This window comes from Trematomus bernacchii, unplaced genomic scaffold, assembly GCF_902827165.1.
Source record: "Trematomus bernacchii unplaced genomic scaffold, fTreBer1.1, whole genome shotgun sequence".
Classification (NCBI taxonomy): Eukaryota; Metazoa; Chordata; class Actinopteri; order Perciformes; family Nototheniidae; genus Trematomus; species Trematomus bernacchii.
In genome coordinates, this window is record NW_022987839.1 from 3,020,155 (window position 1) to 3,047,439 (window position 27,285).

Here is a 27,285-nt window from a genome sequence, read left to right on the forward strand (position 1 = left end):
AAAGTATTGGCATCTAAATATACTTTAAAGTGGACCTATCATGCTATATTTTAATAATATAGTGTAGGACCATACCTATATAAGGCATATTTATACTTTTCTTTTTTCAAAATACCAAACAGATCATGCATTTTAGCCATGCCTCATTTCGCTCAATTTGACATTTTTTAGCCCTGTTTTTGCAAGGGCAGATTCTGTGAGAACAGCACCATCTACTGGCCTGGCATATGTACTACAGCGTCTCCAGCTCTTTCGAACGGCAATGGCCGTGGCTGTCTCCTCCTGATTGGTGGAGTTGGCCCAATAGCCGTAGCGCCACAGTCCTGACGTCAGTAAAGTGTTCAAATCTGTATCAGTCTGTATCAGATCCGTTGCAGCCCCGTTTTTAGAGATTTGGGTATGGAGGAAAAGAGAGAGGGTTGTGTTTTCTGACTCTTGGTGAGTTCCCTGGAACACCGGGGACACATATTCATGTATAAAAGACGTACAAAGGTGCATTTTGCATGATAGGTCCCCTTTAAGTACCAAAAATGTAAAGAACTCATCCTGCAGATTTGAATTTAGCTGTACCTTTACCAGTGATGCATCAATAGTCATAATGAAGTCAATTGAAATTGGCCATTACGAGTATTTTCCTTTATGCAACTTTTGTATTATTTGATGCCAATACTTTTGTACTTTTATCAAAGTAAGATTTTAAAATGCAAGACTTTTACTTGTAACAGAGTCTTCCTGAAAATGTAGTATTAAAGTAAAAAGGAATTGAGTTATTCTTCATCCACTGGTGCTCAGGGCCCTTCGCTGCCCATGGGTAACACAGACAATAATTGGTGGTTAAAACTCACATGGGTCTTAAGGGGGCATGAAATCAGCTTTAATTCCTCACCCGAATCCCCCCCCCCTCTCTCCCCCAACTCAGCTGCGTCCCCAGAGGAAAAGACACACTTACACTGCAGTGAACCATTACGCTTGACGTGAGCCATACCCCCTCTGAGCGGAGAAATGGCATTGGAGTGTTGTTATTGATTTTGTGTTGGTGAATGCAGTGGGGAGGGGGATCGAGCCAGGGCTTAGTGATGATGCCGGGCCTTAAAGGATGTGAAATGGAGGATATGGTCGGTAAATGCTCGCGCTGAGAGGCGGCAATCATGCAGCCCAGCAGGACGCCGGCCGGCTGTCTCGTGTTCAGAGATACACAACAACAAAACAGAACATTTTCAGCCTCCTCAGGGCCCCCGGCCTGACCTTTAGGCTCCTCAAAGACGCCTCTGTTTCTGCTGCTACCTCAGAGGAATGCCTTCAAACCCACAGCCAGAAATGAATGGTGGCTGGAGGCAAAAATGCTCTTGTACTCATACTTGCCAACCCTCCCGATTTTCGCGGGAGACTCCCGATTTCATTGCCCTCTCCCGGTTTCCTCCCGGGGTCATATTTCTCCCGCATTTCTCCCGATTTCTGACAAAATCAGATTTACTCGGGACTGTTTCCACTCGGACTTTAATGCAGCTACACCATTGTTTGGTTTCCATGGTAGCGTAGCGCGCGCAACTGAAAGTCTGAGAGGGCGGTGGATGTCCTTCATGGCCCATGGGCTACATTCTCCAGTGTCGTATGTGTGAAGAAAACAAAGAGAATACATAGAGATGAAGGAAACAGCAGTACGAAATGTTAGCACCACTCAGAGCTTCCAGGATGAAGGGTCCCTATTATGCTTTCCCCTTTGCTGTAGTGTTATATATGCTGTTGTGCATGTAAGTGGTCTGCAGAGGGAGTTTCTCTCCCACACACATAAAGTGCTTTTTGAACATCAAAGCATGGAAACATGTCACTAGGGGCACAAAATACTTATATTAACAGATCAACCTTTTTGATAATCACCAACAAATGGCAGAAAAGGCTGTTAGAGAACAATTAAATATGGAGAAGTTTCTTGTCTGCTTTATATCATATTCCATCTGGTAGATTTTCTGCTATTTTAACTTGACAAATAAAAACTTGATGTTGAAATATTCCCAATAGACTGACCAACTATTCCCTCCCTGCAGCTACGGCTAAAACTGCTGAACAGCAAACAGCTGCATAAAAGAACCAAAAAATCTTCAAAAGAAAATCAACACCAACAAAGCGAAGGAGGACAGGCTGGTTGGGGGAAATTGCATCACAACACTCTGAACATCCAGCTGTTCCTAACAGGGCGGTGAAGTTACAGCAAATCTCTCAGGGCTGGATCCAGCTGATATTTGCATTGCTAATGTATGGTTTCATCATTCAGTAACGTTGCCTTTGAAAAGCGCCATTAAAAAAGCTCTGAAAATCAGATAAAAATGGGACAAAAATGCCCTGAGTAATAAGCTAATTTCTTAAGTTGGTTCCTGCTGTGAGAGCCAACATGTGCAATATAAGATATGAGAAAAAGGAAGTGAGGAAGAGGGGGGAAATGGGAGGATAAAGAAAAGAAATAGACGGTGTGTAGAGAGTGAATGAATGTAGAGTTAACAAACAGAGAAACAAAACGGCATTTAGAGTTGAAAGCTGCGCAGGAGGAGCGGATGTGAGAAGGCGGGACGAGTGCAGTTACCAATTAGAGTCAAAACTAAACAGCTGGAGGCAACAACAGAGCGGAGGAACAAGTGAGTCAAAGGAGCTGTATTTAGAGGAGAGGCAGGGCACAGGCGATGGAGGAAGGCTGTGTGTCCGGCAGCACGTTGACCGCTCATTACAGAGAGCTGAGAGAAGAGCGAGCGCTAGTGAGAACTAATGAACACGAGGAGGGGAGGAGGAAGAGGAGGGGAGAGAAAGGGAGATATCGAAACAGGGGCAATTAGAGATCCAGTGAGGGGCGGAGGAACTCCAGGTTGACAGCTCGACCCTCTGGTCTTAATTAGGGCAGAGTGTTTTTGTGAGCACCTTGAACAGAAGACATCTTTGATGGAGGGCAATTATCTAATTCACTGTTTTTTTCCCCCCAGCATCTGGCCTAAAAAGAGAGTAATAGAAGTTCACAGATGGAGGTAGAGAGTGTTTTGATCATCTAAAGGGGGGCTATAGTTGAAACGAGAGCTGGTACCATCCACAGCATTTGAAGAAGAGGAGAGATTGGCGGCCGAGCTCTGAACTTCAAAGCAAGCAAGAGCGTAAAGAGGGCTCTTCACTGAGTGGGTCTGTGTGTGTGTGTGTGTGTGTGTGTGTGTGTGTGTGTGTGTGTGTGACAGAGAGACAGGGACGGTTTGATGTCCTGTAAACTGTTGCATCCCTTTCCATTGGCCGAACACTTTTACTTTGATTACACACACACACACACACACACACACACACACACACACACACACACACACACACACACACACACACACACACACACACACACACACACACACACACACACACACACACACACACACACACACACACACACACACACACACACACACACACACACACACACACACACACACACACACACACACACACACACACACACACACACACACACACACACACACACACACACACACACACACACACACACACACACCACACACACACCTGGCACTTTCACTTGACACTTTTGAAGCAAAACCTGCCATCAAACTAACAAGCAGAAACATTCAAAAACAACAACAAACGCAAGCAACCTTGCAGCAGACTGTGAAAGGTAATCAGGCTGTCGTTGTTCAGTTATAAAAAGGCCAAGTAGACAAAAACCGTTACAATGCAGCCGTCACTAAACGCACATTTAATCGATAAACGATTTTGTCATTGAGTAAAGTTAGCCATTATCTTATTAGTAGGCACTTAAATCAATTTAATAAAAGCAACTGACCATTTAAAATGCATTTCCTCTCATGTGCTCTTGTATTGAGTAAAGCTGACTATTTTTGCTCCTGTCAGATGTGATTGAATTGAACACTAAAGATTCATGTTGTTTTGGATTGGAAACGTTAGTAGCATTAGTAGTTTTCCTACAGGAAGAAGAAAGAATAGACAAAGCGTTGCACTGTATTCAAAGGAAATAGAATAATAGTATAGCTTTGAGAGTCTGGAAACTACAGATCATTTGTTGAGGTCAACATGTTGTGGTCATGCACATCACACAACAATGAAATATGTTTTATGTTCAGGAGCAAAGATAAAGAGAGCGTGAGTTCTTCCTCCAGCTACAGGAAGTATCCTGGTTCAGTCACATCACACCTGCCAGTATTTGCTCCATCTCTTATTCATTTTCACCGAGGCTCTTACAATGACAAATTCATTTTGAGAGTTTTCTGTTTCAGTATGATCTGTGGCAGACTTGCAAATCAGAGTTTGGCAGCCGAAACCCGGATGAATTGTGTTTGGAAGTTATTGTTGTAACAACAACACTGTTTTGTACAATATCACTCAACAAGACAACAAGCTGCAGAATGGCTCTGATGCAATATTTACAGTCAGTCGCTGTGCTCAACATTTATTTATTAGTCACAACAGAACCATAAAACTTCCTTTTTTATGGCTGAGTGTGGGACTATTTCATGGGGAGAAAACCAACTGTCTACATTGGTTTGTTGAAGACAATGTTTACATGACCACACTTTCCCTCACTGGCTTCGTGAGAAGATTCCTGAGGTAAGAAATGATAATGATAACGAGGGAATACAGGGATTTTAGCCTTTGCAGACCATTTACATGCACACAAACCTATATAACACACTACAGGAAAGGGAAATCAAGTGTACTGGGCACAGCTTTTTAGAAATCGTACTCGCAAGAAGACATTCCTTCATTCTAAGAGGTCAAACAATTGGGAAGTGCAGTTGCAGGATATAACAGGCAGTAGATTGACAAAAAAAACACACATAGAATATAATACAAATCAAAGAACACCAAATATTATGTCGTCAAAACTGACCACAAAGTTGTAGCATCATCTCTGTGACACTGTCTCAACAAAACTTGACCACAGTGCTTCTACTATACTGGGCTGTATTTTATTGTTTATTATACAGGTGTTACTAAAGTTATATAGGTCTTACTATTGCTGTGTCCACCCACACTGAGTCCACGTCTTTGTTTCCTTCTCACAGTCAACTCCCTAAACTAAAATGTATCTGAAGCAGCGAACGCCTCTGCAGGTCACGTGCAGCCCGACTCTGCCCTGAAGGCAACGATGTGTCATTAAACCTTAACTCTCCTCACCACCTTCGCAGAAAAGGTGAAAAGAAGAATGTTGCATCTCGTTTCTTGCTCTCTCTGGACAAAATGTGATTCCTCCTACTCTTCTTCTTCACCTCGTCAGGTAAGGTTGACCCGGAGCTTGCTGTGAGTTTCTATTAGTCTGAGCTGCTGGAGAGAGCGGATCGAAGGCAGCTCAACGTGTCGAGTCAGTGGGAGTGTGGAGACAATCGGGTTGCGCCTTGTTACAACACACACTTTCTTTCCCTTAATGGGCTCTATATCAGCCTGGTGCAATCGGTACAATGCAGCCACAGCTTGTCTCTATAACCTCCACACAGAAAGAGGGGCTGCTGTGAGGACCACACACCCCATCCCTGTAGGAATGATTGCCTTGGCATGAATACAAAAGATGGGGTGCAATTTACTAAAGAATCTCCCTCCCTTGCCTGTATTCTCGCTCTGAAATTGCAGCAGGAGGAGGAGACGGAGGAGGGGAAAGCAAGTAGGGAAATGACAGAGGGACAGGGAGATGGGTAAGACAAAAAGCGAGAGGGAGGAGGTGACAGACGGAGGCGGGCTGAGGAGGGAGGGAAATGAAAGGCAATCTGAAGGATGAACAAGAAGAGCAAGAGAAAGGAGTGGCTGTCAGAGAATGAAGCACTTTGGAGACCAAGAAATGTAGGGCAAGGCCTACGGAGAGATAAAAGACATTTCAGGGGCATCCTTTGATGACGGAAAAGTTCAAAACGCACACTCGTTGCTTCACAGCAGCGCGGCATGAGGATATCTGATGAGGTCATTATGTGAATGTGAAACAGCCGACTCAGGAACTTCATTCAAACTAGAGCTGCACGACTTATTCAATGGTGTAATGTTTTTCTTTTGAAACATTATTTACATTATCATTTAAAATGTATTGAATTAAGCATCGGTTCATTTTTAGGAGGATCTGTACAAAATAAGGATTCCTTTTTGAGTCTGTAGAATACCGGCTTCTCTACAGCTCCACAACAATTCATTGAGATGTCTTCCCAGATGTTGCCTTTACAAAGCTCTTACTGAAATGTGGATATTGCACAGGTCCATAATGCGATATCAATTCAATTACAAATCATTGGAACCCCTCATTAAAACATCGGCAGGATCTCTCCTCCCAAGCGCGTCAGACAGTAAGGACGGTTTCACAAGTGAGCTCGCCTTCATCAACACCACATTTAGATTTATTATGAGAAAATTAAACATTATGTTTATGATGAGGTAGAAGGTTTGGGTGTTGCTTGCATTTAACCAAATACGGTTCACATTTTCAGTTCTGCTTGAAGAGTCTGGTTCTTATCGGTTAGGGTTAGTTGCATGCTTATTTCACATTAAAAAAAAACATTTATGAAAATTTTACTCAAATTTATATTCATGTTCACGATTGACTCTAAACTGTGTAATTCAGTTTAATTTGGATGCTGTTATTAAATACAATGATTCAATAACAATCTTTTCATTATTTCTGCATTCACAAGTTGATTTTGAATCTTCCTATAATGCCATGTTTAGGAACCAGAACACTGAAACAAGAATGTTCCTTTGTTTTGGCTAGCGGCCTTTTGGATTTGATTATTCCTTGGACCTGATTATTGGGTCTCAAGCCCTCTGTGGTGGGCTGATATGTTCCCATAATCCTCTCAGATCAGTTGCTAGGACTCGTAAACAATGGACTGAATCAATACCAGAATATGATCTTATTAAGAGTTTGGCGAGAGGAATGATTCGGAGAGGTCTGAGCAAAAAGGTGCGAGACATTATTTCACATCACGTCCACTGCAAAAGACTCATTTCTACACGAGATGGAAATAAAACTGAAAGATAGAAGGTGCAGTGTCATTCTGGCTTAAAAAGGCGCATATATGTATGTGTAGGGACAGCGGGAGTATGTCTACATATGGAACCGTTAACCGTCAAAGTTGAGATGACACGTTGGTTATGAACAAGGGAAAACAGGCAGTTTTCCACCAACTTCTTCCTCTTCCAGACCGGCTGTTAAATCTTGGAGTGCAAGTGTAATAAATCCCATTGATGGAGATCCCAAAGGAGCAATTACTGTTGTGTTCTCGCAATATAACCACAAGCCCAAGAAAAACAAAAAGAAGACATCAATAAAACATTGCCAATACTACAGTCCTGCGGAGAAAAGCTCGGCTTCCCTTGGAAAACACTCAAAATATTCTAGTTGGAGTTTGTCCATTATGTGCTGGAGCAGAGGATAATGAGAGACAGTTACTGTACCAAGAAGAAGGGTGTGTGTGTGTGTGTGTGTGTGGGTGTGTGTGGGTGTGTGTGTGTGTGTGTGGTGTGTGTGTGTGTGTGTGTGTGTGTGTGTGTATATGTTAAACACCAGCTGCCAGTGACAACACTCGTCAAGCAGAAAGAGTCTCCTGGGAGGCGTCAGATTTCATATCTGCAAGCAGGACGCGTGGGAGAGTCTTTCAACATCTTTGTGCAAAAAAAGTACATTTACTGAAGTACAATACTTAAGTACTATTTGACATAGTCATAATTTACTGAGAATACACAATCCATGGTACTTTACAAATGACTACATTTACATCACTACATTTTTCTCCCAGCTGTAGTAATGTAACTTTACCGATCAAGTCTTTATAAAAACATTACAAGCTTTAAGAAAACAATTTTACATTATAGATCGAGTCAGTGGTTTCTAAATCTTCTTACAAAAAAGTAGTGCCTGATCAAGGTCCTTTTTCAGATGTGTGTATCCATCCACCTGTTTTTAGGTGCACTTACAATTCACCCATCATTCACCCATGTGTTGAAATGGAGGAAATCTACAGTTCAACCTTAATATAGTCAGACAAGAACTACTAGAGATAAGGAACAATGAAAGGACGAGATTAAAGTAAAGCCAAAGCACAGAAACTATGTTTAGTTCAAAGAGGGTTACTGCACTCAACATATCATTTAAAGACAGGGCAGAGGTTGAAAGCTATTCCTGAAGAGCAGCGGTCGTATGTTTTAACGTGATCTTGGTGTGGTTGGGGATTCATTTTCTATTTATCAGGTCTTTCTTTTACATGAACAGTGACTTGAGGAATAATCTGTTCAACTATTTACAGTAGTTTGATAACCCTGCTTTTTTAGGGTTGTGTGGTCATGTGGCCATCTTGGTTGTCATTTTTTTTTGTCATGATAGTGTTTAAAAATAAGATAAGATACTAAAGGAAAAGAAAAGACATTAAAACTAATAAATGACTGTAATGCTGTCCTGTTACATTTTTGTACTGATACTTTTACTTAAAGGTGGGGTAGGTAATTTTGGAGAAACCAGCTCGAGTGCGCTAGAATTTGAAAATACACAGCCGGAGAAAATCTGCCACTTCCTTACAGAGCCCCTCCTCCAACACACACGAACGCGCACATGACCAATGAGGGCACGAGATAAGTTTGTGCACAGATGGAAGGCTGACAGGCAGGTAGGCCATCCAGTTATTTTAGCCGGGCCGGCTCAGATGATTGGTCGTGCTTTTTACAGTATTACGGCTTCCACAGATGACATTTTTTTATGGATTTATTGTCAAAGCATTTAAGATATTCATTGCTATCGGGATGTTAAGAGCATTCCATGGAATATAACAAAAAGTGTTTCTGAAATAAATTACATACCCCACCTTTAAGTCAAAGGGACCTGAATACATCCTCCGTCGCTAAGAATGCAAATTACTAATTAATATGAATATAAATCAGCATTATTATTAATTTATAATAATGCTCCCATCTGTATGATAAAACGTAAGGTTCCAATGTGACCGAGTGGAACTTATTTGATTTTGCAATCCCAGAGACTCAGTACTTTAACAGGAAAACACTAATATAATGAATCACAACACTAATGTGTATTGCCATGGTAATGCCTATTCATTTGCGTAATGGGTGCGCACCTGAGATGTGATAATAGCCAAACTGGTGATGAGGAACTTGTAAAATGAGCGTCACACTCTCACATGCTCCTCACGTCAGTAAATGGCTGCGAGGAGGTAGTTTGCCTCAGTTTTTCAGCTCGGTGATGATCCTCCCACACACACACACCGGGCTCATTAGTCTAATCCTGAGTGGATTCTGCCTCGCAGGAATTCACAACAACACAAACAATGTGTGCATGCTAACAGCCTTCTGTCGGGAGCGGCTCCCACAACGTTTTATCTCCGAATGAGTCCTGATCAGCGCTCTCACGTTACTGCGCGCTGAAGGAAAGGTGAGCCACACACAGACGCAGAACTCAGGTCCTTCACTTCAGCAGAAGTATACCAAAACAACAATATAACAAGAAAACAGGTATTACGGGCAAAATGACCTCACTATGCTAACCAATCAGAGCAGACTGGGCTCTGGTTTCAGACAGAGGGTGAAAAGAGGTGCTGCAGCACAGGCAGTATGAGAAAAATAAAGAGCTTTTTGAACATTAAAGCATGGAGACATGTCCCAGGAGAGACACTACATACTGATATGAACCTGAAAATGAGCAGAATAGGGCTCCTTTAAAGTAAAGCACAAGTTACTCTCTCATGTTTAAAGCATTAAATTCTCGTATTAATGCACGTGCGGTCGCTACTGTTCCTCTCAGTTATTAGCCGAGCATCTGATGCTATTATCATCATCATCATCATCATCATCATCAAGGCTTCTGCTGCATTGTTAACTAGATAATGATGGAGGATGGAATTAACACTGTGATTATGAGCCGGGAAAATTGAGTCATCTTCGGCTCATAAACAGACAGATACTCTTTTGCATTTCTGAAACGAGCCTCTGCATCTGTTGAATGCGTTTATTTTCCGTAGCCAGCTGTCTTTACATCATTCTTCATCACTGTAACAAAAAAAAACATAGTGTTTACAGTGTCAAACTTTTTCCCAGCTCAGTGTTGATCTTTAGAAACTGACTTTGTGGAGTTTCAAAGCAGTAACAGCCTTTGTAGAGGAAATGCAGGTATTTAGGGACCACTTCAGAACCTCTATTAACCAAAGCAGAGCAAGGCTTCGATTGAAACAACTGAAGGATGAAATGCGCTAAAGCAACCTCTCTCATCGTTACTGCTGTTTATCTTGATAGAGAAAAGGCAAAGTTTTAAGCTCCTTCATAAATAAAAACTAAAACTCTGCTGCAAAGATCAGAAACATACTGTTTCAACATCTTCAATAGCCGCGTTCACACCGGAGTACTTTTCACCGTACTTTTCGCGTTTAGTTCCGTTAGTACCCCTTATGTCGCGTTCACACCAAAATCTCGGGAACTTTTACCCCCATTTTTAGTGCCTGCTGAGAGATCGTACTTTCCTGGGGGAAAAAAGTGCCCCAGTTCTGGTTGGCTGGGCGAATTGCAAACCACGCCCCGTACAACTGTGAAATGTTTTGTAGAGCCGCCATTTTATTATCCTCGCATTAGCATTATTAGCATTAGCATTCGCCCAGCGCACAAACGCAGAGAGACTAACTTATGGCAACACAAAAGAAAACATGGGAGCGGTGGAGATGAGGAGGTGTCGGCGTTCTGGCGATTTACTCAGAAGGCTTCAGTAGAAGCTGCTGGGAGTCCCAGCAGCTTCTACTGAAGCCAGTCCCCAACTCCGGGGACTTCGGGCCGGGGACTCCGGGTGGCAGTATACGCCGTGAAGTTGTTTGCTGCCTGCCAGTAAACCCAAAGCAGAAGAAGACGAAGTGACGTCAGCGGCTCATTTGCGTAATCTTCCCTCAGGGAAAAGTACTCCGGTGTGAACGCGATCTGTACTAAATGCCCTGGGGTCATAAGTGCCGGGGCTCTGAGTGCCGGCACTAAATACGGCAAAGTACTTGGTGTGAACGCGGCTATTAAGGACTTTTTGATGAGATTGTTTGCATTTACTCAAACGATGCTTTATTAAAGAATCCCTTCTGGCTCAGGATGAACACGAGTCCCACTTGTTATTGAGCTCATTACCTAAAATAATTGATTCTTTAAAGAAGCTGTCGGGCTGTAATTTATTTGTTTGTTTTTGCATTTGTTATTTGTTCAGCGCAGGTTCATTTTGTTCTGCAAGAGCACAACAGAGGACAAAGACTCAGCGACAACACTTTTTCTTAGGTCATACATTTTATTGCAGACATGAAATACCTGCTGAATGCTGATTCAGATTATAATAGGAACCACTGTTTTCTGATCTGTAAAGACGATACGTTTCACTATAATTTGATTAAGGATTTGCCCTTTTTAGAGGGGTTTAGACATCGGACTTGTCCTGGCGAGAAGGAAGTGCCGCTGTGTTGTGTTTTAGTTTTTACCTTAGGGTTAAGCAGAACTTCAACTGTTGCTTTTAATATTGTGTTTTAGGGTAGAAACAAGAACCAGAACTCAGCAGAACATTTTTTTGTAGTTACTGCATGGGTCCTCTGACTGTGTCAAGTACTCAAACTTACCTTCATTTTCATAGCACTTCAGAGAAGAAGTGGATGCATCCGTGTTACTTTATCTGATTGTGTGTTTAATGCAACTTGGATTTTAGGTGATTTTCTGGTTTCTCTGATAAAACTTTAAACAAAGTAACACATTTTTAAAAATGAACACGGCTTAACACCCTCTTTTGTTGGATCATCGCTGCAAAAGACCAACTGCATAGAAACATATCTGGTTATTTTATAAAGAAGTTGTAGGTGAAAATATGGAAATGAGCCATAATTGTATACTTTCCTGGTCTCAAAGGCAACTGTTTTTTTAATGACTGTTTGGTGAGAAGCCTGAAACAGGTCTGTAGTTAAGACAAGCTGAAGAGATGCACATTAGCCGCCTTAAGCCTAGCAGTGAAGTGGTGTGTTTAACGTTAGCTTTTTTCACTTCTGGCCATTGCATTTGCGCTTCAACTACTATACAAGTGGTGTTAAGTAGGGGATAATGTGCAGCGACGCGGTCATTATGGGGAAAAGAACCCCCGACAGGCTGATCAGGAGCCCGACGCGAAGCATGCTTTTCAGCCAAACTGTATACAGTTAAATCGAACAGACTTCTTTGTGCAGATGTGAGCGTCCTTAACAACGGTCAATAAGTCCTTGACAGCGGTCTGTCTGTTCTGGATTAACAATGTGTCACGTGTTCTGAATTGACCAATCAGAATCGAGTATTCAACTAAACCATGTAATAATATGTGGAGATTATCCTGCTGAATAAAGCGTGAATCAACTTTTGTTTGCCACAGAGCTTATTATCTACAATATTCCAAAAAACAAGGGAAAAATCCCATTGCATTTTGGTCGAGGGAGCTCTTGCCATGCTAACTTCCGACTCGGACTACAAAAATACGTCATCACTGAACCACTCTATTTTAGAAAGAAACAATGAAATAAAAATAACGCATAATGGGAAAAATAACCTCTGGGACCAGCCTTTTCTCCTTCTCCACATATCTATATTCTATTTTTTTGACTGCTGGAAAATTGAGAGCTCTTTTAATGAGATTGTGTTGAGCCACCACAACGATACCCCCTGCCTCCCCGCCTAAAATCAATTTAGTCGTACTGACAATCATAGACACTTCCTCTGTTGACCTACATGTCACTGTGACCCAATTGCATCTGCTGAGGCTTGTCAAAGATCTCAATGAAGTTCAAATCTGAGGTGAACACTGCGCTGCATACAAAACCTCAAATCTCTAGGAAAACAGAGCCGGGGTGAGAGGTGCTGTAACTGCAGGGTGAAATATATTTTCAGAAAACAAACAAACCACAACTCACATGTGCTTCCCAAAGTGAAGCGGTGTGAGGAAGCTGTACAATATCTTCTTGTTTAATCCTTTGGTCTGTAAAATGTCAGGAAATATATAAATACGTCCACCCCGGTTTCTCAAAGTACAAGGAGATGTCTTTTAATGTCTTGTCTTGTCAGTGGAAAACCGAAAGACATTCATTATAGATATTCACTTTAATATGTAATAAAATATGGAAAAGCGAGACATCTCCTAATTGGGAGGATGAAACAGTATTTTCTTTCATCTGTGCATGAAAATTACGATTAGGATCAATCCATCAAAACGTTTGTTGCTATTTTTCTGCTTTTAATCATCTAATCGCTGCGGCTATATTGCACACCACACAAGGAGATGTTTAATTTATTCTGATGCCAGTTTATTGATATTTTGTACCAACAACTACTTGGGTTTTATCATCCCTCCCTCAATATGCTGATCAGCTTTTTGTTGCATTATCAATAGGTAGCTGCTCTACAAGCGGACACACAGGCATCAAGAAAGTGTTTTATTCTGCCATCAAGTCATATCAGAGTTATCGTTATTACGAGATATGGACTTGTAAACAGTGTGAATGTCAACATCCAACACACATTTACAAGGATTCTTCTGAAGGCTCCGATATATCCAATATTGCAGGTTATAGTATGGAAGTGCCTCACAACAAAAACAACATATGGATTCCTAACATTAGCTTACATAGTGAGCAGAGTGCAGTGGTAATTCACAAAAACACTAGAAGAGGAATAACTTGTGAAGTTTAGCATAACAAAACCATTTTGGATAATAACTCCAAGTAGGGAATGAGTCCTTACCCCAAGTGAAGGAGTTCAAGTATCTCTGGGTCTTGTTCTCGAGTGAGGGAACAATGGAGCGTGAGATGGGCCGGAGAATCGGAGCAGCGGGAGCGGTACTGCAGTCGCGTTACCGCACCGTTGTGACGAAAAGAGAGCTGAGCCAGAAGGCAAAGCTCTCTGTCTACCGGGACATCTTCGTTCCTACCCTCACCTATGGTCATGAAGGATGGGTCATGACCGAAAGAACGAGATCGCGGATACAAGCGGCCGAGATGGGTTTTCTCCGCAGGGTGGCTGGCGTCTCCCTTAGGGATGAGGTGAGAAGTTCAGTCATCCGGGGGGGACTCGGAGTTGAACCGCTCCTCCTTCGCGTCAAAAGGAGCCAGTTGAGGTGGTTCGGGCACCTATGGATGGATGGATGGATGGATGGATGGATGGATGGATGGATGGATGGATGGATGGATGGATGGATGGATGGATGGATAATAACTCTTATTAACGGACTACAGGCGAGACAAGAAGTTTTGCATTTCTTTACAGGCTTTCACTAACACTATCGTCTCATCTTTACATAACCATAAAACTCAGCAACAGAGGGGTTCACCTTTATTAAATGCTGGAGCACCTTTCTCTTTCAATGGTGAGAACAATGGCTGATTGCAGTGCACCTTAGCTGACATGATTACAGTGTCTGCAAGAGGCTTCCTGAAAAAAGGGCATCTTTTGTCTGTACATTTATGTATTACTGCACATTTGCAAATGTGTCTCTACCGCTCCTTACTGACATTATTTCACTAGAGTCTCTGAAGCTAACTGGAGGAACACTTCCTGCAAAACATTTTGATGCAGAGCAACATGTCACGCTATAATCTCCCATGGGTGTTCAACTGGGTTGAGATCTGGTGACTTTGAAGGCCACAGCATATGAATCGCAAACTCATTTTCATACTCATTAAACCATCCAGCGAGCCTCTTTTTTCTTTCTGTGCATGCATCTGCATTTGCTTTACACTCATTTATTCTGATTTCTTTCTTGAATATGTTGCCGTTTGTTTGTCAAATGTGACCTTTTCCAGTGCAGGGGACGATGCATCAGCTGAAATAGCTCTGAGAGAGAATAAGGAGTATTTACGGTATCTGTTTTACACTATAGAGAGTCGTGGTCCCGTGAAAGACCCTGCTGTTGATGTAACTTGAATTAATGTGGAGTCCCTCGAGCAGTGAGGGAGGAAGTGGAGGCGGAAGAAGCTTTGTATAACGTCCAGGAAAAAAATGCTTACTCCGACACCACTGGAGACCAAAATATCTTCAATGAGTAACCATGACAGGATCTCCTCAATGAAGGGGGGGATGTATATCAAAGTCTTCCCTGTAATTGGGACTGTTTCTATTGAAGGCAGACATCGGGGTGCAATGACTTAATGTCACATCAGCAAAACACTTCAACGCTACTTCTTTCTTTTCATGTTTCCTGCGTGGTTTCTTGTTTTACAAAAACTTTTCCAACCTCTTAACACAGCTCCTATGCTCCATTTGTTGGCAAAGAAACCAACCAACAAGCCCCAGGCCTCCGTAATGAATGACCTTGGTATCCAATATGGTTCTAATCTGGGGAGTTTTGGGGGACGCTCACGGCATACAGAAAGCGATTACGCCAAAATACAAGTAAGAGTTTGATCATCCCTCTCCCCCACCATGGAGGACACGCTCATTAATCACGTCTAAACAGCTGAGTAATGTAGCCTGTCGTAGGTCTGGGGAGCCAGAGGAAGGAAAAGCAAAGAAATTGGGTTTTATTGCCGAGCTTCCTGCCAGCCGTCTCTTTGCATTTGCCCTCAACGATGCAGAAGCCAGCGGCGGCTCATCATCTCTCTCCTGATGTTGTGCCAAAAGGTATCATCCATTTATCATAGTTTAACCTTTTCAGATCCTTTACAGGTCTCTCAGGGGCCAAATGAGGAGAGAACCCCACAGGCCGCCGCTTACAAGCACCAAAGGTTAAAACAAGCAGAAGCATGAAATCACCATTCAGCTCATGACACACGTCTCAGGAAATCTCCCTCCACTTCTTTTATGTTGAAAAATGTACGACTTCACCAGCGACTCCCAAACCACAGAATGCCAAAAGGCATCAAGTGTGAGATTACTCCGTCGAGGGAATGCTTATCGAGACGTGCCCACCCCCTCCACCCTCCCACTCTTCATTCATAATTGCTTTCCAAGCCTGCATTGGAAAGACCCTGAAGCCTTGTTATGTTTAGCGGGAGCAGAATGCACTGGAGATAAGTTTAAATCCAAGACTGTGGCCCAATTGGGAGCTCTGTAGTAGAGAGAAATCACTACTCTCTTCTCTTCAGTCGCAACGGAGCATTTTTATTATTCTAACAAAGTCTCTGCATAAAAATATTGGTTATCTGGCTGCTAATGTACACACACACACATACACATACACATGCACGCACACACACACACACACACACACACACACACACACACACACACACACACACACACACACACACACACACACACACACACACACACACACACACACACACACACACACACACACACACACACACACACACACACACACACACACACACACACACACACACACACACACACACACACACACACACACACACACACACACACACACACACACACACACACACACACACACACACACACACACACACACACACACACACACACACACACACACACACACACACACACACACACACACACACACACACACACACACACACACACACACACACACACACGGTTAGTTTGCATAAAGGAGTCCTTGGCCATAACAGCCTAATTGGGGAGTTTTCTGTTTCGCTATCCAGCTGGCACATTGCACAGGAAGATCCTAATGAACGGTGAAAAATGACTTTGTTGCTTGGAGAAAACAGAAGATGCCTGAGATGAAATATTGAACATCTCACTCCTCCAGCTGTCAGTAAAGCAGTGGTCGGGAGAGGGATGCCTTGTCATGTCTTCATTGGCACAGATGGCTTTGTTCTCCGTTGGCTCAGAGTGAAGCAGGTCGTAAAAGACGGTTTGGGCAGAAAAACCTGCTTTGTAAATCTTTTTTGTCGCATTGGCTCCAATCTCCTGGAGCTGGACCACTTTTTACGGCAATATCTCAAAAACTATTGGATGGATTGTCACTGAAATGTAGGGGAAACATTAATTGTTCCCAGAGTATAAATCATACTTTTTTGGTGATTAATTCGATTTTTTTATCAGCACGTTTCACGCATTTCACATGTTTGTTGAAAAATCTAATATACTGTATAACGAGTTTGACATTTGAAATTTGGTTCAAGCTTTCACCGTCCTCACAGGATAAGTCCTAAAGACATTCCTGATCCACGGACTTCTCAATTTGGTTTTGTGTAAAATATATCACAGATGAATAGTCATAACATTTTGCACAGATATATTCATGTCCCCCATTAGGACTCGTTTCAATGACTTGGCTAATTTCTTTAACTTGCCATCTAGCACTCTGATCAAAAGGTCAACATTTCAATATTTACGATTGGATCAAAAACCAGTTCAAGATTTTGAAGATGGTAAACCTACTTGCTTTACATCCGCATGTAAGAATTGACAATATGGAAGACTTGGAACAAAAAGAGAAAAGCGTTATCGTCTTGTTTTAACTATCCATCGCGATCGTGACATTGTTAGAGGAGTGCGATAAATCTTCCGGGTACTCTATTAAGCAGACTCTTTGTCTTGTGAGCAGGAAGAGTCGGCCTGGTTCTCCCTGTTCCCCCGTGACATCAGGGCGTCCCTCGTGTTTGATAAGACTCCTCGTCTGCACCAGAATCTCCTCCATCACTTCTCCCCTGTCTGACAGGATATCAGTTAGGGAATCTGCATGATAGTGGTGTCAGAGAGGCAATCAGAGGGAGGCGTAACGCTGCCTCGTGCTTCCATCTCCCACAAGAGACGGGCAAGACTGGTTTCCTGTCCTCCTCCTCCTCCTTCTCCTCCTCCTCCTCCTCCTCCTCCTCCTCACTGACTGAATAAAATGTAAGATACTGCTAGAAGAAAGGAAACCCCTCGGGATCTTTCTATCGTTCGCTCTTGGTTTCTGCCTCCTTCACTCACTTGTCTTTTTCTCGTAGGCTGAACCTTTCCCGGCTCCTATATTCTCTTTTATCAATCTCCACCCTTTCCTACTTTTGTCTTCTTCTCTTGTTCTGTTGGACCTTAGTCTTCAAGAGAGTCATTTCCTTCTTATTTCCATCCCAACTTCCTTTCTTTGCTTCCTTATTCCTTCCGTCCCTATCCTCAATGCAAACGGTCTGCCAACCAATGACACTAAATCGCATCAGCATTAAAACATACTGGTCCACAGGGTTTTAATGGATTTCTGTTGCATAAATAGTGTCTGTAAGATACAAACAAATATCTTTCATAAGTATCGGTTCAGTTGAGTTGGTTCGGGCACCTAGTAAGGATGCCACCTGGGCGCCTCCTAGTGAGGTGTTCCAGGTACGTCCAGCTGGGAGGAGACCGAGGGGTAGACCTAGGACCAGGTGGAGGGATTATATCTCTTCGCTGGCCTGGGAGCGCCTTGGGATCCCCCAGTCAGAGCTGGTTGATGTGGCCAGGGAAAGGAACGTTTGGGGCTCTCTGCTGGAACTGATACCTCCGCGACCCGACCACGGATAAGCGGGTGAAGATGGATGGATGGATGGATGGAAGTATCGATTCATAACCCGAAAAAGAAAGATTTGCAATGTTCTTCAAATGTTTAGAAATCGTGGCAAGAAAGTGTACAGAAAACTTAAAGGCTTCAAGTTGTGTTTTCTCAGGGTTGTGATGAGTTTAATACTCTGGTGGAAGATAAAGTGAAATGGTCAAAGGCTGGCTGGCTATGCCCCGAGCGCACGCCTCCTGATATCTTGGAGAGATCAATATGGCAAAGAGGTCAGCAAGCAAAGATGAAGAAGACAAATGTTCATGTCAGAGGAGTTTTTCCAAACACCGCTCATTCAGCAGTGCGGAAGAACTAATGTGAGACAAGGTCAATAATTTCTTCAATTCTCCATATGTACAGAGAGAGCTCATCTGTGAAGTCAAACCGCCGGCAGAACAAAATGTCTCGAAAAACTGAACATAATGTGTTTGAAGGTTGGCCTGTGTTTTGCACTTCCACATGCTGTAGTCGCTGAGTGCATTTGAATCAGAGTATTGATTGCAGCTTGCAGTGGAACAATGTGAAGGGTGATATAATAGCAGCTTTGGAAAAAAGCATGAATGATGTTCAGTGGAGCCTTGGCCCTAATTGATGTCCCTTGTCGCTAAAATGTCAATAAGTTTACTGCCAAGAGAAAAAAATAAATTGGCGGTTTACTTAGGATGCTCGGCTGCTCCCGTCAGAGCGGGAAAATCAATTCCCATCCAAAGCTGGGTTTACTGACGCATTACAGACAAATCCTCATCAAATCAAAACCAACACTGTCACTGAATATTGGCATTTCAGGCCTTGAGAAAAGAAGATGCTGCAGCGTGTCCCCTTAGCTTAAATATGAATGACTCGTTTTATATGTGCACCGCGCAAATTCTGTCAGAACTCATTATATTAATTTTGAATTCAAGACCAAACACTAATACAGCCTCTGGCATATTGACCACAACAAATATTAACTGGATTTGAATGTCCTGTCTCACAGCATGCCCATCATCCACATCCCACTTATAAACAGAGTCACAACATTAAAAAGTTTACACACTTTAATGAAGATTCTAAAAACAAGTTAAAGTACTACGATCTTAAGGAAGTAACTGAACTAAACACAGTTTGAGTCCTTAGGGACAAACAGGCTGTGCAAAAACATCAGCTTTAACCCAATAATGTAGAAGCAAAAGATGAATGCCTGTGAAATGTTATTCAGAATTGTCCATTCAATGAAACAAAATGTCTTTCCAGGACCATATAGAGCAGATATCCTTACCAACGGACGCAGAAACAGACAGCTGAGGTTCATGTATTTTTTGCTTCAAGAGGCCCTACTCTACTTTTTGGGGTTTTCCCTTTCCTGTAGTGTGTTATAGGATGTGAATGGTCTGCTAAGGCTAAAATCTCGCAGTTCCATCCAGAGGGAGTTTCTTTCCCACTCCACCCCAATCACAACAGACCTTTTTGAACAGTACAAAATACAAACATGAACCTGAAAATAAGTATAATATGTCCCCTTTCAACTCCATTGGATATCTGCCCGAGGAGCCATGCGCACACATCATTGTTGGCATGGTGATAAATGTCATGCTGCATGAGAGGCGGCCCATGTAGACGTTCATGGCCGTTCAAAAACTGAAAGTAACCTTCACAGCTTTATGCCCAAACTTAACTACTAAAGTAAGACAGAATTAAATACAGTCGTGGTGCTTATTTATCTTTGGCTCAAAGCACCAACCATGAAACACAACGTCCTCGATATAAAGGCTGAAATGCGCGTAAGAAAATTATATATTTTGGTCATTATGTGAGGAGGTCAAAGTTCTGAAATAGGGAGCTCACAAACAGCATTTGTTCTGTTTTTTTTTGTCACATTTGCAAGCGTGAACAGACAACCTTAAATATTTTTCAGGCTTCCTTTTCTTTCAGTATCCATTAACGAACTTTTGTAAAGCTTACAAAGACGAAAATACGTTCCATTACATTTAGACATACAGAGAGATGCTTCCTGTAATCTTTGGACACCCAGACAGACAGTCATATAGAGATTTAATAATCATCACTGAGTCACAGGAGAATGAATCCCATTAATACAATTCTATACATGTATATTTGAAACCCTTTGAAAAGGTTCCTTAGAAATAGGTTGAAAATGGTTGCCTCATTCTGCTCACATAGATATTAAGTCACCATGACTACATGCAGTTGGGCACAGTATGTCATACATAAAGTGAACTGTGAATTCACGGTTCACACCATCACCAGCGTGCACTCCCTGTAGAGCCGAGTGACTCAAAGGGGAATTTTAAGTAGACAGACGAGCAGCATTTCTCCTGAGAAAACTCTGCCAGCTGAACCTTTCACAGCCATCGAAATTAGAGGCTTCTGCACTTGTTGGTTTCCGCACCAATGGGATTTATTTGAATGAATAATAGTTCTACCTTCTGTTGCCAACCTGCAGTGCTTTTTCACAAGATTAAGTGACTCTTCAGAGCCCCTGGTGTTTGATTTAGCAAAAGTTCATTTCCCTACCAGGCTACATTTTCTGACATTTACGAACAATGTGTTTACTTCCAAATCTGTCCAGCTGATACATGTACACGCTGCCTATTTGTCAAAGCAACAGCCTCTTCTGAGAGCAGAGGGGAGGCTGTGAAATTACTCATATGCAAATCAACCTGCGACATCAATCTGATGAATTAAAGCAGTTTTGCAGCAGCCAACTTATCATTTTCTTTAGAGAAAGATGGCAACACTAATTAGCTCTGTCACTCAAAGTGTCATCCATCCTGCCACGGAGAGATACTCCAGGCCCTCAGGGCTCTGGTCGAAGTGACTATTAACCTTTATCGGTGGAAAGTCAATCAAATCGACAACAAAGACACACAAACTTCTACAGGGAGGGAAAACAAATACAACTAGAGACCATGTTGTAATGGGATCACTCGAGCCATGACAATAAATCATGTCAGAAGAGTAAAGCAGGGAGATAAAGTGTTCCCTTCTGCCACCCCTGTCAGGCTGCATGATCTTCATTTTGTTATCAACTACACACCTGTAAAGTTTAGTGTCTGGGTCGTCTTGCACTGTTGCACCTCTATCACCGTGACAAAATCTGCCCACATCCGTATAGACATCAAACACCTGGCATAAGGCTCTGTTGTAGTTCCAACCACAAAAGGCATTTTGCAAGAAAACACATAGAAATTAGCTGAAAACAATATCTAACAAAGAGCCCCAATTTGAATACAATCATGCAAATAAAACTACAAAGAAAGGCACAAAAACTCCATAAAAGATGCCAAAAGACTACAGAGAGATATGAAACATCTACAAAAACAATTACAGAGACACAACATGATTACAGAGAGACAAAAACGATTTCTGCGGGTTTTTCATTGGATCTATTGTCAAAACGTTCCATTCTCTAAATCTAGCATCTTAAATCCAAACGGGTTAGAGAACAGTTGCATAGATCATTACTCTCAGAGTTGCACACCGCCCACCATCAACCAAATTGCCTGCAGAGAAGCTGCCTTGTATGTTGCCTAAAAAAGAGAAAGCCTTTACAAGGTGATTAGGTCTGCTTAACTTGCAGCGGCTTCGCTCCTCGGTACTCACATTGATTGTTTTCTCCTGGCTTGGTAAATAGATGGAAGTCAATACACACTCCTGCTGTGACGTCAGGGTTCACCTAGCTGAAGGTCTCCTGGGTTTACCAATTAGAGAGCAAGAATGCAGCCAAGAATTTCATTTGTAGCCTAAGCTGTTATTAGTAACGACAGGTGGGTATTGAGTGTGGCGCTACACTGTGCTGGAGAAAATTGTGATAAATGACAGAAGGGTGATGCGTTCTTTCTCTAAAGAGCTGTGCGGATTGATGACTGCTGGCCATTAGACAGGGGGAAGGGTGTGTGTGTGTGTGTGTGTGTGTGTGTGTGTGTGTGTGTGTGTGTGTGTGTTACAGGTAATAAGAAATGGAGATGCAGTGCACAAATGGGCATCTTAAGGGAGACACTGGCTTCACTTTGGTGCCCATTTCGCAGCGCATTATCCAAACTTTTGAAGCCAATCATCCACCCTCTCCATGCATTATGAGAGCCACACACACACACACACACACACACACACACACACACACACACACACACACACACACACACACACACACACACACACACACACACACACACACACACACACACACACACACACACACACACACACACACACACACACACACACACACACACACACACACACACAGTACACATTTGAGGTACTTTGACCAAGTATTTTCATTTTATACAACTTTATACTTCTACTCTACTACAATTTGGAGGTCAATGTTGTACTTTTTACTCCACTACATTTATTTTACATACCAGCTACTTTATAAATTCAGATTTTGACACACAATATAGGAAACATGGGTGGGTCAACAGAAAATTAAGTGGCAGAATTTCTTCAGCAATGAAAATGCGTACTACTAAAACTTTAAGTACATTAATTTTACTTAATTAAGATTCTTGCTGCAGAACTTTTACAGTATGGTACTTTTACTCAAGTAAATAATCTGAATTCTTTGTCCACCTCTGCACACACACACACACACACACACACACACACACCACACACACACACACACACACACACACACACACACACACACACACACACACACACACGCACACACACGCACACACACACACTTGTTTACCTTATGGTCGATGATGCCACTGTATCCCTGGAGGATGGGGGGGTGAGGCCTGGCCCTGGGGGGTGCTTCAGTGGGCCGACGCAGCTGCTCATTCTGCCGGGTGTGTGTGTGGGTGTGTGTGTGGGTGTCGTTAGCGTCCCTGGAAGAAGTGCCGTTGAAGCTTCCGTTGTACACTAGGAACAAGCTCGCGCACAGGAGGAGCACGAGGACCACAGCTATCCCATGGCGCTGAGGCAAAGACACAAACAGATACAGATTATTCCTGTTGCAGCGGACTGACTGTAAACTGTAAACTGCTCCTGCACCCTCATCTTCCTCATCTTCCTGCCTCACTGTCAACACTAACACAACTTCCTGGAAGTCGTGTCACGTGTGAACACAACTTATAAAAACAGCTTTTATCGAAAAATGTAACTTAAGGGCACAGTCAGAATCATGACATGACAAGATGTCAGGTTGTTAATGAAAATCTTTACTTAGTTTGCATGCATGAATTGTAATGCACAGACATCTGCACGGGAATTTACAATAAGCCATAAAGTTAAAAAAAATAAGTTAATAACATACATTGACGTTGTAAGTCAAAGGGTGCATACAGAAATCCCACATGCCCATAAGCAGGTTTTTGTTTTGATAATGTGCATCTTTTTTTATTTCACAGCGTGCATTAGGACAATACATATGAAAGAGAATACAAAAATCACTTTTAAGATGAATGCATCTGCATTAAAACCCGGAAAACCCCCTCATGCTGTCTAGTGTTTTTAGGAAAAATCCGGAGTTTAGTGGCACAGAGCGCACAGCTGGATCACCATTGTTCAGATCCTAATCTTTTGATCCGACAGAGTGCACACAGCCGCGTTATGGCGATCGGAGCGCACTTCACTGAACAATGCTGGGTGTAAAAAGCCCAAACAGTTGCATGGCAGAAAGCTTTACCATAGGTGTCTTCATTTTGCGGAGCTCCGTCTTATCCCTGCAGCTCAGTGCGTCCGGCTCTACTTTCTCTCATCGTCCATCTGCTCTCGTCCCGGTTCCTCTCCTCTCCTCCTGCCGCCGCTGACTGTCTCCAGACCGGAGCTCAGCGCATTCATAGTGAGGAGACGAGGCGACAGATGTTCACTGTGGCACCTCTGCCGGGTCTTAAAGCCCCCCGAGTTACAGCGGCTGGGAGAGTATAGGCGCAGTTAATTAAAGAGACTACCTGCGAGAGGGTGATAAGGCCGTTTTGTTTAATGGTTATTTCCTGCTGAGCAGTATTTGATGGAAATCTCTACTCGGATTACTCTGGAGTACAGTGAACCCACTCCGTGTCATCTCCTTCTTCCGCTGCACTGAGTATGAGGGGGATTATGAATGCAAGAGAAGTCAAACAGCTGCGATGATATCTTGGAGAGCAACCAACACTGAGTCATTGTTAATCAGAGAGGTATTTGTAGGCTACTTGTTTTGTATTGTACAAGTACTGCAGTTCTCAACTCATTTGAGGTATTTTAACTTTATCTTAGTATTTATGCCACGTATATCTACTAACACATAACGAACCTTACTGTATGCAAGGAGTTACACATTTAACTTCCCACTTTAATTAACAATAAACATAGTAACCTATAATATACTAGTCTATCTATCTATCTATCTATCTATCTATCTATCCATCTATCTATCTATCCAGTTTTCTCTTTATTCAGTGCATTGCACACCTTATTCTCTTGTTTCTTTCTTATTTAATGTTAAGTGCTATTATAAATCAGTTTGCTTGGATGTCAGTATTGAAATATAAGTACACCTAATCATGTTCACTGTACATCAACATTATCGCAGCATGCAGCCTGGTGCTGAATTTTCACTGCTCCTGTTTTAGTGTTGATGTATGCATATTCCTGTTGAGCAGAAGCCCACTGTGTAACACTTCCCATATGTGCACATATAGATATACAAATATGCATGCATGTGTAGATATGTATACATTCAGTGCACGACCAAATATGCACATGCAGTATAGTATACATGTACGTACATTATATACATATAGATGTAAAAGGTTGGTACGTATAATAGAGTTAAATAGTTACCACTAAGAAACTGAGAGAAGAAGAAAAATAATGTAAAACCATGTTTTTAAAACACTGATAGGATTTAATTTGAGATGTTTGCTATATGTTCAGCAGAAGACTTGAAAGGTGATCAAAGAAATGTTCAAAAATGATGATTTAAAATCGATAAGGTAAAAGAAATACAGTCAGGTCTTAGATCATCGTAGATTTAGTTTGAAGTCTTGTTGCTGCAGTTGTACAACATGTAGAGAGGAGAGGGAATTTTCACTCAGGCAGAAATACAGAAAATGTATCTTTTTTTTAAAGAGATGATATTAAAGCATGTATTTTGGGAATATATATCTCGATCGTAGAGGAAAACATGAGTGAAACTAAAGGCTAATGTTGCTCTTTACCTGTTGGATATTTAAAAAAGCAACTTTTCCGCTAACACCTTTCCCCTTTCAACTTTATAATGTGATAATGTGCCAGTGTGGTGATTAAAGCTGTTTCTGCTGACCCCAAGTGGCCACAAAAAATGCATACAAATATATTATTAGTCAATTTTTATACAGATGCTAATGATTCCCTTAAACAGCTGGTTACTTAAGTTATCATAGCCAATGTTAAAAAACGATATGCATTTGATGCACTCGTGGTTATTTACGTTACCAAAACAGTGCACGTCAACTGCATTGCTGGACAGGAACAATGATAGTGGTTAATTCTGCTAAATCCCTGATTACAAGTACAGTGTTTGAAGAGCCACTACTTCCTTTAATGAATGTTGTGGGGTATTAGGTACAGATTTGTTCAAACTAGATGTCATTGTCAGGGATACTATGTAGGATTGACTTTGAAAGGAAGGAACATGTCACCCAGTGCGACAACAATGGATCTATATGGCCCACAGAAATAGCTGTATCCCTAAAAGAAACATGAAATGTCTACAGATTAATTCTTTAAATAGTTTATATAATGACCTCATCTCCACGTATCTCCCTGTGTCGCCATGACTGCACATTAATCCACAATGGACAGTTAAACCCACACATAACAATGCATTAAAGCTGTGGAGCTGCTGCATGTTTCACCCACATCTGCCTGGGACTCTGTATAATCTGCTTAAAAAAAATTAGGCCCTCACGGGAGATGCATGAGCGACTTCCCAGAAGCAGTAATCCCCATCAGTGTTGCCATCGTTGTCATGGGGGAATAATGTGCTGAAACACAACAACAATAACAACAACAAACGCAGCACATCAGAAAAACAGTTTCAAAGAGAGGCCGTCTTTGAAGTGTGCTTTTACTGAGGGCAGGGAGAGGGCATGTGGATCTCTGCGTTTAAATGGGGATATTCAAGGAATTTGGCAAAAACATTTTAGAGATAACTGTCAAAAGTCTTCATGTGTTTGTGCACAGTATGGGAGGTATTCGGACCCTTTATATAATTGGTAATACCACATATGAAAAAACTGTCACTACGAGAAAAAAAATCCTGCACTTAAAGAGGCCCTATTATGCTTTTTTGTGGTTTTCCATTTCCTGTAGTGTGATGTATTGGTTTGTGTGCATGTAAATGGTCTGTAAAGGCTAAAAAACCCTTCTCTCTCACACACTCCCCCCCCCCCCCCCCCCCCCCCTCTTGCCTGAATCGCATCCATTGGACTCCTTTGTTTACGTCTGCAACATTATGACATCACACTGTAACACCTATGCTTCTATTAGCTAGCGCTCCAACACATTGTACGTCAGGGTCGGACTGGCCATTGGGAATACCGGGAGTGTGCTGTGCGTGGGCCGGAGGGCCACTCGGCCCACTCCGATCGGCCCACTTCGATACTTTGGCCATCTGTAGAATGACCGAACGGTCGGGTCGGTTCGCTTTTTTCAAACGGCATCAATGAAGTCACGCTGACAGGTTCCCGTTGACAGTTCACTAGCACCCCCCCCCCCGTTTACAATTCACGTGGGCTGGGCTGGATGAGAGTCCGCCCCCCCTGTTGTACATGATAGGCTAAGGGGTGAGACATCTCTAAGCGGTTGACCAATCACAACAGAGCCGGCCAACTAACCAATCAGAGCAG

General features: G+C 42.4%; 1 protein-coding gene across 1 annotated transcript in view; it reads right to left on the reverse strand.

The window, feature by feature from the left end:
- Positions 1 to 24,505, reverse strand: part of st6galnac5a (ST6 (alpha-N-acetyl-neuraminyl-2,3-beta-galactosyl-1,3)-N-acetylgalactosaminide alpha-2,6-sialyltransferase 5a) — a 50,380-nt gene extending 25,875 nt beyond the window's left edge. The window contains exons 1-2 of the mRNA XM_034153186.1: positions 24,102 to 24,505; positions 23,163 to 23,390 (exon numbers count right to left, since the gene is read on the reverse strand). Of these exons, the coding sequence (XP_034009077.1) occupies positions 23,163 to 23,390; positions 24,102 to 24,116 (243 nt within the window). The 5' untranslated portion in view covers positions 24,117 to 24,505. The remainder of the gene's footprint in view (positions 1 to 23,162; positions 23,391 to 24,101) is intronic.
- Positions 24,506 to 27,285: the final 2,780 nt, after the last annotated feature.